The sequence below is a fragment of the Microchirus variegatus genome (assembly GCF_963457635.1).
Source record: "Microchirus variegatus genome assembly, chromosome: 12".
In the NCBI taxonomy this organism is placed as follows: Eukaryota; Metazoa; Chordata; class Actinopteri; order Pleuronectiformes; family Soleidae; genus Microchirus; species Microchirus variegatus.
Window position 1 is genome coordinate 16448310 of NC_139813.1, and position 13598 is coordinate 16461907.

Below are 13598 nucleotides of genomic sequence, written 5' to 3' on the forward strand. Positions count from 1 at the left end.
GGCATTTCAATGCGGCAGACGAAGAAGACCAGTGGGTGAATTAATCATGGCCTAATTTGGAGTGAAATGTTTTCACAGATGTGCGACGTGTGATTGTTTGTGTGTGTGTGTGTGTGTGATTCTCTCGGCTTAAGAAGGGCTTATTGCATGTTGTGTTGTTTTTTTGTTTTTTTAATAACGATCACAATCAACAAGTCATCACTGCCCAAAAAACAACAACAAATAAAACATCACCAACTCTGACTGGATCATTGTCAAACAGTACAGGGATTCAGCATCGCTTTCCTGACTCAGAAAGACAAAAACAAATGAGGTCTAACTGTAACATCCAGCCACCGTCGTGTTCGGACTTCTCCCTCGTTATTCCCTGTTGTTGGGGGGCTTTTTTTTTTTTTTACACTGTAAAAGAAGCACCAACACAAACAGAACAGAGACTGAGCACAGGGAATGAAAGACTGCAGTGTTTCATTAAAAAAACACCAGAGTCAGCAGACTGGAGTGAAAGGTGACAGGTGACTTGATTAGGATAGTATGAAAAGGAATAAACAGCTGCTTTTTAAATATCATTAGATTTCCAGTCATTGCTGGAAAAGAGTGGTCTGATTTCTTTTTTTTTTCCCTTTTCTAGGAATATTGGACAACTTTTAACACACACACAAAAAGAACTTAAGTCAAACTGATTTGTTCAGGCACAAACAAGTTGCACGTTTCTTCTACAACAGAAAAAAAAGAAAGAATAAACAGTACTCTCACGGTTTTCATATTCAAAGTGTTTCTACCGAATGGAGATGCGTCACTTTTTTCGTCCCAGTTAGTGAAACAATCACTATATGACACGTTGCATAACAGAGCAAAATCTGCTATTAATGCAAAAGAAATCCCATAAAAAAAAAAAAAAAACTTTAAAAAAATACTGTTGCATAATACTTATTTCTTTTCCAGTATATTCTTTGATGTCCCAAAAATAATCTGAACCTGTTAGGGATAAAAACTTCCAGTGAATGGCAGGCAGTGTGCTCATGGCTACTTTCCATCACTGTTCTTCCCTTGCATACAGGTCCCCTCTTCTTCTTCTTCTCATTCTTCTTCTTTCTCCACCCATTATATTAGATGCACTGAAAAAAAAAAGGGCCATTGCTGCTGGCTGGCCAAAAAAAAAAAGCTTGGCTCAACTTCTTTGTTCATTCACTTTCCATTGCAAATCCTACAGGCGTTCTTTCTCTCTCCGCTCTCCTTTTCCCTGACCACAGCTATGGCTTTGGATACAGCAGCAAAGTCTGTCCTTTCTCCTTTTGTGATTGAAGATAATGCCCACTCTTTGAAGGGAAGGGAGCTTAAGGCAAGCCTATAAGGAAGAGTCCAGCCTGAAAGGACGTCTTGAGTCGTTCAGGAGAGCACCACCGTCTGTATTTGCGACTATTATTAACAAAAACTGTTTTCGAGGCTAGAAACAGGAAAAGCTGCTCTACTGAAAGTGTAGACGTGAACGTTTGTGGAATATCTGATGTAGCAAATAAAGCACAGAGTAAGTCTCCGTCAGTAATTTTGAATCTAGCTTTAAGTGCATGGTCCATTTTAAGATCATATCTTGATTTGTAAGACTGTTTTGGTTTGATTTGGACCTTTTAAGATCAAAATAAGTCATTTAGAAAAGGCCGAGCAGGTGGGGACAAAAAATACACAAAGAAGAAATGGATGACCTCAAGTTTTAAGAAAGCTAAGAAGTTTTACCTCCAGAGTGGTTTTCAGATCTAAGCCACGAGTCCACAGGGTCAGTTACAAGTATTTGTCACAGCTAAAGAGTCCAAAAGTCAACGAGCACGGGGTTCGGTCAGTACCTAGTTAAAATCTGCCTGTCGGTGTCTTCTCAGCTACACTTGCAGGACTTGACAATCATGTTGGAGAGCTGCTCCACTTTGGGGGTTCGTCCAGAGTAGTAGAGTATAGTGAGAGGTTCCAGGTCCTGGGGAACACAGCAGGGGGCGGCCGATGCCTCTGGATTCAGAGTGTTGTACAGGCTCAGCAGCTATGAGACAAAAAAAACACACACAGGAGAGACCAAAACTCAATTTTCAGTTACAGTTGTGCAACGAGCGTCTGAGATTCAGTCTTATCTATGGAACGATGAAATCTCCATCATTTACTGGCACGTTCAGTGGAACAGTGAGACGTCTAACTGTGAATACAGACATGCATAAGTCATAATTCACACGCCGATTTGTGACTTTACTAAACAAATTATTTTTCAACTTTTCTGGAACATTAAACATCTGCAGAGTGCCGTCTGCAGCCGAGGCCCGTTGTGTTTTCAGCGGTGCTGCAGCTCAGCCAATGAAGCTAAAAGTGGCTGAAAGTTTATCTCCAGGTCAAGAATAAACCTCGCAGTGTTGACAGTTTTCTTATTGAGGCTGTTTTCTTCAGTACAAATTATTCACAGAGAAAAGTAAAAAAAAGAAAAAAAAAGACATTAGTTGCTAATCTTTTCAAGCTGCTGCTTATTAAGTGGTGGCTCAGTGTTCTCTGTCTATTTAGGTCTGTTTGGGTTGAGTCTAATTATTTTCTGGCTCATTTTTCTTTTGTACATTAATGCATTGCTTGTTTAACAATCTCAGTATCTGGGTTTAAATACAATACTATGTATATGGGCTGTATCTGCATGACTAATGAGGGAGAAAATATAGTTTTTGCATGCGACTGTGGCCGTACTGTAACTGAACTGCAGCCTCATGTCTTTGCAGGTCCTCGCGATGGCTGTGAGCGAGCGTCCAGTGACAGAGGAGACTGCAGTCTTTCACTCACTGACAAGGTAACTGAAGCAACTCTTAAGTCTTTGCACCGTGTCAGTTACTTTCCTGTTTGGCCTGGTGCTTGATACAAGGTTTTTTTTGGGAGTCTCTCTTGTGCTGGGAGACAAACGTCAGAAAATATCCAACTCAACTCATATTTGTTTAAGTCATTATTAGTGCTGGGCACGTTAGCGCGTTAACGGCATCAACGTTAGCGCACAGCACGTTTCCATGACGACTGACCCCAAAAAGACGCATGTGGCGCCATGTTTATATGCCGTGGCACCGGAGTCCAAGCACCGTTTACCAGTTAGCTCCATTAGCACTGTTAGCGTGCCTACAGTCGAACTGGAGCGGTCTGTTAGCGTTACTTTAGAGACTCATTTTAACAATCGGGAGTCAAGTAAACATGGCATTACACGTGCCTTTTTCCGATCAGTCGTCATAGAAACGCGCCATGTGCTAACGTGCGTTAATGTAAATGGCGTTAAAGTGCCCAGCACTAGTCATTGTACAGGTCATTGTGGGCAATAGAGGAAGTTACATTTTGATCTGTTCATAAAATGCATGCTTAATAGTGCTGGGCACTAGGTTAACGCACAGCGAGTTTCCGTGACGACTGACTGGGAAAAGCCGAGTGTGACGCCATGTTTACGCGCCGCACCATCAGTCCAGGCACCGTTTACCAGCTAGCTCCGTTAGCTGCATTAGCTCCTTTAGCGCTGTTACCACGCCTACAGTCAAACTGGAGCGGTCTGTTTATTAAAGGAAAAGAGCAACGCTACAAATTAACCAGCGTACCTGTGTACTGTGTATGTGTGCCTCTGTTTTTTAAGTTTAGCGTTACTTCAGACTCATTTTAACAATCGAGAGTCACGTAAACATGACGTCATGCGCATCAGTCTTCATGGAAACGCGTCATGCGCTAACTTGCGTTAACGTTAGCGCCGTTAATGTGCCCACCACTACACATTTTTATGTGTTCATTCATGACACAAATGCACGAATAAGCAATACAATACAATGGGAAAACTCCTTACCGAGCTGTGTGTTGTATCTGAGCTCCTTAGGTAAGGGCAGGGCCCAGAGCAGTAGTTGGCATCATACCCACTCGGCTCGTGGATCCACTTCCAGTCCAAGTCCCGGCGAAAATCGATGTGAAGCTTGCGAACACAGCAGCTCTCCTCTGTGTTTCTGTGACGGGGCAAGAACAAAAATTGGCACCTCGCATAATTTACGCTCTCTATGAGAACCTCATGCGTGCACACATAATGGTCGTTTTCTTACGAGAAACAGTAGTTTGTATCCAGTGCTCTCTTGCGTCGGCGCGTGTGCTGAGTGTCCAGGCGGTGAGGCGGGATCATCATGAGGATAAGGTGAGGCAGCACCTGCTCCTTTTTCTTCTTCTGTTGATCCAGGTCCCAGCGACTCTGCTCGTCGTCTCCGTCCACGCCTTTAGTTATTACAGACAATGATCGAGACTCAATTAAACCTGAGTCTTTACATCATGGCTACTTGATTCAGTGACTAGCTCAACCTCCATATAATGAATTACCAGAATTATTAAAGTGGATATATTATACCCTATTTCTCCAAGTTAACCTAGTTCCCTGGTGTCCTAATGAACATGTCTGTGACATGCTTTGGTCAAAATACCATAAGGATGAAGCACCACAGCAGTTCAATCACCCTGCCAAAACAGCCCTGTTCAGAACGCTCTGTTTAGTAATATCTCTTTACAGAGGCTACTGGGAGCTAACAGCAGTTAGCATTTGGCAAGTGATCATTTGCAGGCTCTACCAGGCACATTGCCGTCATATATAACATGTATCCACTGGACAGATAAATCCTCTGAGGCTGGAAGTTTGTGTAGAACTCTGTGCTGCACTGTGGAGCCAAGAATATAACTTTTTGTGGACTTCTGGTTTTCGAATGCCGTTGCCCTCGCCAGCACTCTCGCGTGTTTTACAAACAAAGCGGAGCTCTGCGAGACAACAATTCCAGGAATTTAGCACACTGTGACGTCATCTTTTTTCACACTTTGCCGACTAATAGGACCTCCAGAGTCGCAAATATAAGATAACATTTAAAAGTTGATTTTGCATAATATGGGACCTTTAAAAACTAAAACACGAAAGATGTAAAGAAAGAAGCGTAAATACTGTGATTATATGACAAAATGTTGTTGTAGGCCACCTTTGAACTTCACCTCCAGCACCTCCTTCTCGTTATCAATGATGTCACCGTTTGGGTTGAAGGTGTGGCAGGGGCAGTGCACGCTGATTTCCAAGCCCATGTTAGTTCCTGATGACAAAAAAAAAAGTTGTTTCTCAGTTCAAACTTCTGGATCGTCGTTAGTTTAGGATCTGTGATAGATTTTTTTGGGGCGGAAATAAGGAGTGACAGTGACCTGAGTCTCACCTCTGTTCATCAGCCACTCCTTCACAGTGTCGGTCACGTCGAAGGTGATCCACTCTGGAGTTCCTCTGGTCAGCACGTTCTTAGCCGCGATGTAGCGCTGCTTTGTGATGTGTTCGTTTGGCTTCACGATCTGGAAGGTAATAATAAATGGTAAAATGCATATAATATAATATGCGTATTATAATAATAATAATAGTAATAACACCAGACGGATTATATATATTGTATATAATAAAATAAAATAACAAACGGAGCTAATGGCTTAAGACTGTGTTTATGGCACCTCGATGTCATATTAGGATTTTCCACAATTACCAGCTTAAAGGTCCGGTGTGTAACATTAAGTAAGGGTTTATTGGCAGAAATTGAATATACTACCCACTAGTACTGTATGTTTGTATAATGTGGTAATATTATGGTATGTGAAGGCCACTGTACTTCCCAGATATGCGGTGGAAAGTGTAAGGCTGAAATAACTTGTGCAAAAACTACAGAATTGAACATTTCGTACAGTTTTCACTTTCAGCCACAGACATTTTTATCATCCTAAATATATGTATGAAATTTTTTTTTCTTAGTTTCATAGCTTTTGCTTAAATAGAAACGCTGTGGTCGGCGCATGTGTTCTGTTGGAAATCTATAACCTATAAAAGTAAATTACAAGTGTAGCTCATGACCTGCGTCCGCAGAGAAACGGCTCGACAGATGCAGATTTGAACTTTTGATACACATGTGAACACATATGAAACACAAGAATGTATTTATTAACCAAGTATTACTATATTCATCCATGCTGCCAATACTTACTTTTTGTAAAAGCACTATTTTATCTTTCACAGTGTTGTGGTTTTTGGTGTGATTTTCACTTTCATACACTTCCATCCATCACTGAATGTGATACTCTTCTCTCTTGTTCTTCCAAAACATTTAAAACCAGCGATGAAAAATACTTTTATTCTTTAGTAGAATTAGAGCACCTGCCCACTGCTGCTGCATAACACTGACTGCTATTTGAAGCAAATATTTGAATACTTCTGTTTTTGTTGTGTGTTGATGAAATGATATTTCTCTTGTTTCAAATACATATTAGTGTAAAAAGTCATGCATATTGAAAGACATTACTCTTATTTTTATGGCAGTGCTGCAGAAATTCAAGATCTTGCTCCTCAGATGAGAAAATAAGTTTATAGTCCAAAGAAAATATTTTTGATTTGGCCATATTTTGATAAATAAAATATGGCCAGTTGAGATGCAAAACATGAGATGCAAACATGTTCAGTTGTAGCAACTTTGAATCTTATCCCAATCACACCATCTGTCACAGTATGCATTTTATCTTCATATTCGAAGGACTTGAAGATGTCGACACTAGTGGTTTTAAAGAGTGGCTGGCACCTTTCAACACTCAGCAGACCAGAGCCCATTTTAATTAACTTTTGAGGACTGAATGGTAAAAACCATGATGGATGTGCTCTGCCAGTGCTGCACTAACAGAAACCCTGTCCCACTTCCTCTAACACTCTGCAGGCCTGCTGAACTTCTTTGGCTTTTGTCCTGGCCGTCACCCACGCCTCAAACCACAATCTGGTTGTCTTTGGCTCTTTTTGTCTATTAGGGCCCTGAATGAATTCTTGGCAGATTTAGAATACAATAATAATTTTTGCACAGTGAAGATTACATCAATGCCATCGACCGCAGGTTTTCGCCTTTGATCTCCGTGTAAGGTTGAGAAAACTGTATCTCCACACACCTGGTAGAGCTCAATCCTCTGTTCATTCCTCTTGGCGCTGGAGTTTGGCACCCGCAGAGCTCGAAACTCGGCTCTGAAAAGGTTGGTCGAGTTCCTTTCCATGGCAGAGACGTTGAAGCGGAAAACCTTGGAGGTGCTGCCTTTCAGGCAGTAGTGCACATCGTCTGGAACACAGAAAACACAAGTTTAGTGGCGAGAAACGGGCCGTCTTATCAGATCTGATGCAAAACCAACAGTGTATGTCGACAACTGCCACATCACCTCCAGGCAAAGTTATCACAGATGCTCATGCATGTAATCCCCTCCATAGCTCAGAGATTACATTTAATGTTTCTCTGGTGGGAGCCCCTTTTTGCAACTGACTATTTCAAGGCAAGCAAAAACGGGGAACTGGAAGTTGAAATCCCACATCGTTTACTTGATTTAGTGACTATTGTGTCACATCGAAATGTTTAATATGAAAAACGCTTTAGAGTGTCTTTTTAGCCACATTTTGTGAGCTATGTATAATGAAAATTTCATATTTCATCTAATATTGTGCCGCAACAGCACATCTATAGTTGGGTTCTAATCATTTTTATGATTAAAATTGACTTCTCATCACTATTTTTAAAATCCCTGCTTCTTTGTCATTTATAATAACATTAACATCTGAGGTTCACATTAAAGCAGGGGTGTCAAACTCATTTTCACTGAGGGCCACATCAGCATAATGGTTAACCTCAAAGGGGCAGATGTAACTGTCATACAGAATAAATGTGACTAGATGTAAACAAATATAATATATATAATATATATATATATATAATTTATATAATATAATAAAATAAAGGTAACTACTCCATAACATATTGCTAAATAACTATGTATTTATTACTTATTCAATTTCACTCGTCGTATGATGCATATACAATGATACACTGTGATCTAGTGGTGGTGCCGTCACTTTGCCGGTAAGGCAATCACCATGCATTGTGGGAAATGTAGTTTATGGTCAACGCACGCCTTAAAGCAGCATAAAACCTATTTTATCACAGATTTTTAAGACCAATTAATCACTCCCGGGCCGCATAAAATTACGTGGCGGGCCACATCTGGCCCCCGGGCCTTGAGTTGGACACTTGCATTAAAGGCTATGGATCAATATCTGGAAAAAGCATTATGATAGGACTTTAGGACAGATTATTGGATAAAATAAGGAGGAAAAATCAAAGCCATAATCATGAATTAATCAATTATACTTGACCTTATGAAAAGTACAGCCATTTTGCTTGGAAATTCACTCAAACAATTACTGTGTTTCATTTTCAGCTTCAGTCTTTTCAGTTATACCTTATTACACTCAGTGTTTTAGGCCATCCCCATCACAACAAACATTTAAATAATACTTATATAATTTATGGCTAATTGTGGGAAACAGCCCTGGTGTCTCAAATTGAATTAGCACTAAGATTCCTTTGTCATGCCATATTGCTTTGAATTTACTGTATCAAGGATCAACATGAATGTAAAAAAAATATTGTATAGAGTAACATGAGTGATAACAATTCTATATTAACACCTAAACTTTGGTTTACTGGGTCTTTAGTGGCTGGCACTTGGTTTATCAGCTCACAGTGAAATGTCATTGCCCTGCCTTATCAGAATTCCTCCATCTTTTCCTCCAACACACTTTCCACGCTATATTTGGTGTAAATGAAAATACCAATATTGTTGAGCCTCAGTATGACATCACCTTCCTGGTGTCTGGGTATCAAAAAACCCTTCCATCCTCAGTCTCACTGACTCCTTTTTGGCCCCCGAACACCTTTCTGACCACGACGACTGCCCCCACAACCCCTACTGCTCCGTTGACATTTGCCAGACATTTGTATGTGCGCCGCGCTATAAAAGGAAGCGTTTCTAATATTTGCCTCCCTCTCGGTGCAGTCATTTGCTAGTCTTCGCGTCAGCTTTCTGCTTCATTTGCACCTGTCACGGATTTTGTGTTTGCACAGCGCTGCTGCCTCACATCCACCAATAAGACCGATGGTTTCTGAGATGGAGAAAAAGTAGAGTGTGTGGTGTTTGAGTGTGTCACTCAGGGAAATAATACACAAAGCCAGTGTCTATACAGTAAATGTGAAGCTATATGTATTGATTTTATATAATATAGTGGTGAAAGTAGCTCTGTGCGGGGAAAGACTCTTGCCTAGCAGAACATGGAAGAAACAGAGTCCATTAAATGATGTTGCTGCACTTAATGGTGCTGTATGTAAGAAAATTATTGTATTAAGTCATACAATTACCATAATATGTCATCAGATATGGAGGTAACGTGTGATATTGATACAAAAACACAGTTTATTCACCATTTTAAATCAACTTTACAGCCTGCAAATGTCAGTTTATCGTTTGCATTGTGTCCTTGTAGAGACATCTTTTAGTTCATGCAAGATTGGATTGGATTGTAGTGCCTTTTTGAAGCTAAACTTTTAAGATTTTGTTGTTACTCTGCAGTCTCACCAGTAGATGTCACTAATTCTTATACACTGGACCTTTTATTTTTTTTAAGTGAAATCATCTCGTGTAAACACACTTGTCATCAGTCTAGTTCCCATTTTCACACATGCAGCATAAAACCTGACATTTTCTCACTCACTCAACCTTGGTCTACCTCCTGGAAATACTAGGTTTGGCATAAACAAGAGATAGTGTGCGAGGAGAAGCTTGAACGAGGACAAGCACAACAGAAACGCCACCAGCATTCACTCACTGTGCATCTCTTTGCACAATAAGATGCTCTATTCTCCCCACAATTGCTCAATCCGACATAAAACAGACTTTGTGCTGGGGAGCTGGTAGCATCGAGTCTGTTTCATGTTCAGTTCGACTAATCCAGACATTAGTGTTCACACATCACCCTGCTCCATTTGGGTCATATTCATAACGTTTTAGGGCCTTTGTGTGCAAGTGAAACACAAGTTAAAGAAGAGGCAGCAACAACAGGAGCTTTACACTCTTAGAAATAAAAGTGCTAAGTAGAACCATACAAGGCTTGTCCTCATAGGAGGTTCTACCTGGAACCCTTTTGGAGTGTTCCACCAAGAACCCTTTTAAAACCCTTTATTCAGGAAAGGGGTTTTATAGGGTTCTCTGGATCAAAATGGTTCTTACTGGAACCATTAGTGTTACCAAGAACCCTTGAAAAACCCTTTCTTCGGGAAAGGGTTTTTCAGAAGCAAATGGTTCCAGGTAGAACCTCAGCCCTTGTAGAATGACCCTTTTGGAACCCTTATTTCTAAGAGTGTACTACGAATAACAATGTAGTTATATTCACACAAATCACAATATGTCCCTAAACCTAACCAAGATGTAGCATTAACCATGTCACCGTCACATCTTAATAGAGATGTATTATTTTAATGTAAGGACTTAAATGGTGTAGTTTTGTTACAAGATGGTATTGGGTTGGTTACTATCATTATATCTCAGACCTGGAAGATACTTCCTTTTGATTTAATGACATAAACAGGAAATGGTAAGAAAGTGAAAACATTGTCATTCATTGAATTTACTCATTAATTTTTGAGTTAATATCTCGGATTATGTTTGTTTACTACCATATAATTGATTAAATTGTTGCCAGAGTAGAGTTCAGGACAATTAATCCATAAAAATGACATGATGTATTCTCAGTGTATCTGTGTATGCACTAAAATCTCTTGTGATATTAGGTTGTCCCTATTTTAATGTATCCATGTAGAAATGACGACTAGGACACATGTGACTAATGTCTCGTAACAGTTCAGCGCTGCCATTTCCCCATTTAAGTCTCTTAGGATAATATCAAAATACATTTTCTCAAGTAATCAAGTCATTATTTGGTTCATAAAATGTAAAAAAAAAAAAAAAAGGTTGATCAGTGTTTTTCAAACCTGGAAAATTATGTTTTGTTTTGTCCACACACCAAAATAACTTCAGTTTTAATTATTTCTTTGTTATGTGAAGCAAATAAACCACAAAATATACACATTTAAGAAGTAGGAAAATCAGAAAACACTCATAAATAGTTGACGATCAATTTAATAATTGATTAATAGTTAATCAAATAATTGTTGCTGCACTAAAGAAGAAACCGTGGTCTTACATGTTTGGAATGACAGTCCATCTGTGCCTCTACCTCCCCCCGCCCCCCCCCACACACACACACACTAGTGAGAACTACTACTTGGCCATTTTTTCCCAAGTCCATTATTTTGTAAGATTCAAAACAGATCATCGCTGAGGGGCGAAAAATAGATCTTTTGAAAAACACCTGTTGATTTCAAAGAGACTGTGATGCAATGGTCTTGGCTCTGCACCATAAGGCCCTCCCCGGCTCACTCTCACACAAACACACACACACCATTTATCTTTGTTGTACTTTTGTGAGTAATCCAGACTCCGTTGGACCGCATGCCGTCAAAGTGTTGACACATGTCCTTCTCTGCACAGGTTTGGGTTTCTATACTTCCACTTCATATAGCTTTTAAACCCACGAAGGGAAACGGAATCATGGCACCATGAAATCATTTTGTCTTTATGGGGATGGACGTTGGCTCAGTTTCACACAAAGTTAAACCTGAGCACTGTGATGTCATCCTCGTGGGCCACCCATGAGGTGATTCACAGGCCGAGACACGCAGTGGGGTCACTTAAATCTCTGTCTCTGATGACTCCTCCTATAAAACCAGACTCTGTGGGAGATACAGGGATCCCCTCATTTAGCCTAATGGGGGAGGTCCTTCCATCATCAAACTTTTCCCTGTCCACTTCTGCCTAACTTTTCCTACTCCTTTCCCTTAAAGGCATCCCCCCCTCTGCCTGCACGGGCAGATGTCCCTCTCATTTGAGCCTGACTGGAAAGGAAATGGGAACATCTGGGGGAGAGGGACAGGATCCACGGAGAAAAGAGGGGGGGGAGAGTAAAGGAGGAAGAGTGGAGTCAGGAGGAGGAGGAGAGTGTGTTTACTGGAACACTGCTACAGGGTTAAAACAGGTTGGTGAGTGTTACAGGAACAAAGCACATCCTCTCATCATGTTCACTTCTCACTTTAACAGAACGTGAAGAGGGTTCACAAAGTTGACGTCACAGAATGATGAAAAATTAGACATTTAAATTAAAATTCTGTCAAGTATTGAAGTTGTAATAATACATATATATATATGGTATTTTACGGAAACCACAATAATGTTGTTTACGTGTTTTTTTTATTGTCTAAGGAGATTCTTTATAGTGCAGCAGACCAAAAGTTACTCAGCTACAAGCTACATGACATAGAAACCAAACCGCAGTCGTGAGTTTGACGCGTCTGCCTCTCCACTCGGTGCGTAATTACGCACAATGGATGCGCTGATTACTGACAATCACGGCACAATAACGTGATAGAAAGTTGGCCGCTCAGGCAGCTGGGATACTTACTGCTCTCTGGCGTGACCATGTCGAATTTGTATATCTCTTTGGCATAGTACTCTGTCTCTGTGTTGTCCTGACCGCAGCTCTGCTGCCGGTCCCTGCCGAGCTGCTCCAGGAGCTCCTTGGTGCTGTTATACAATGCTTGGATCTGATAAGGGATTTTACTCGGTCCGAGGGAGTGTGGCGGGTTGGTGAGCCGCAGTTTGCTCAGGATCTGACCTCGTATCGCCTCGACCCGCTTCCTTTTGACGTGGTCGATGTCCACTGTGGCACAAGTTGACAGGCAGGAGCTCAGAGTTGCGCAGTTGAGGAGGAGGACGAAGAGTAAAGCTTTGCCCAGATGCATCTTTATCTCCGCATTTGGTTCGGCAGAAACTCGGCTTGGTGTCACTTTGTTTTTGAGCTGATTTGGCTTTTTTTTCGGAGTTGTTGATGAAGGAGGGGAAAAAAAACACTCCTCCTCACTTCATTCGCTTTCTCTTGGCAGTCCCTGTTACTGTCAGCAGAAATCCAAGTGTGTTTTCGCCCATTAGACTTGAGCCAGTTCAGAGTCCCGAGCAGAAGAAGCTCTCCCACATGTATGAGAAGTATCACTGTGGAGAAAAGCCGACTTGTCTTTTCTCATTCTCGTGCGCAGTCTGGTTTGGTTCGGCAGTTGTTGTTTTTTGCGCAGTCTCTCCTTCACATTAAAAACCTCCAGCCTCTTTAATTGAGTTGTCTGCGCGTGCGGATGCGGACCGCAGGCTGTCAGGTTCACGAGGTATAAACAGACTTTGAGCGCTCGCTGTGGCCTCGCGCGTGTTTTATACCAGTTTAGTTTCTGACGTTTGATGGAGGAGGAGGGACCGGATCATCATCATCATCATCATCTTCAGACATAAACTCTGACTAATGAATATGTAAAAGAGGCTACTGTTTTACTTTCTCACCACTGGCTTTTATGTGAAGTTGGAAAGTTTTTTTTTTTTAATTATTATTATTTAGGCCAATATTTGTCCTTATTAAAACATTTGAGGTGGGAAAAAAGACTGTTTATCTAAGTACAGTGAGTGTAGATCGTTTTCAGGTATCAGCTGTTTCATTATCCCCGTTTAGTTGTAGTCTGGGTTGTCCACCCTCTAGTGGCTAGTCGCGGTACTCCCATTCATCCTCTTTATCTGACCTAATTCAAGAAAATCATCTTTTTCTTTTATTTAGATTACTG

The 13598-nt window shown here is 40.9% G+C and overlaps 1 protein-coding gene across 1 annotated transcript; it reads right to left on the reverse strand.

The window, feature by feature from the left end:
* Window positions 1-212: 212 nt before the first annotated feature.
* Window positions 213-13094, reverse strand: LOC310935249 (transforming growth factor beta-3 proprotein-like). The gene is made up of 7 exons (XM_083899107.1): window positions 12401-13094; window positions 6958-7121; window positions 5208-5337; window positions 4983-5090; window positions 4074-4239; window positions 3827-3980; window positions 213-2026 (listed from the first exon to the last, which is right to left on the reverse strand). The coding sequence occupies exons 1-7, from the start codon at window positions 12738-12740 to the stop codon at window positions 1868-1870; spliced, it is 1221 nt and encodes a 406-aa protein (XP_083755233.1). The 5' UTR covers window positions 12741-13094; the 3' UTR covers window positions 213-1867.
* Window positions 13095-13598: the final 504 nt, after the last annotated feature.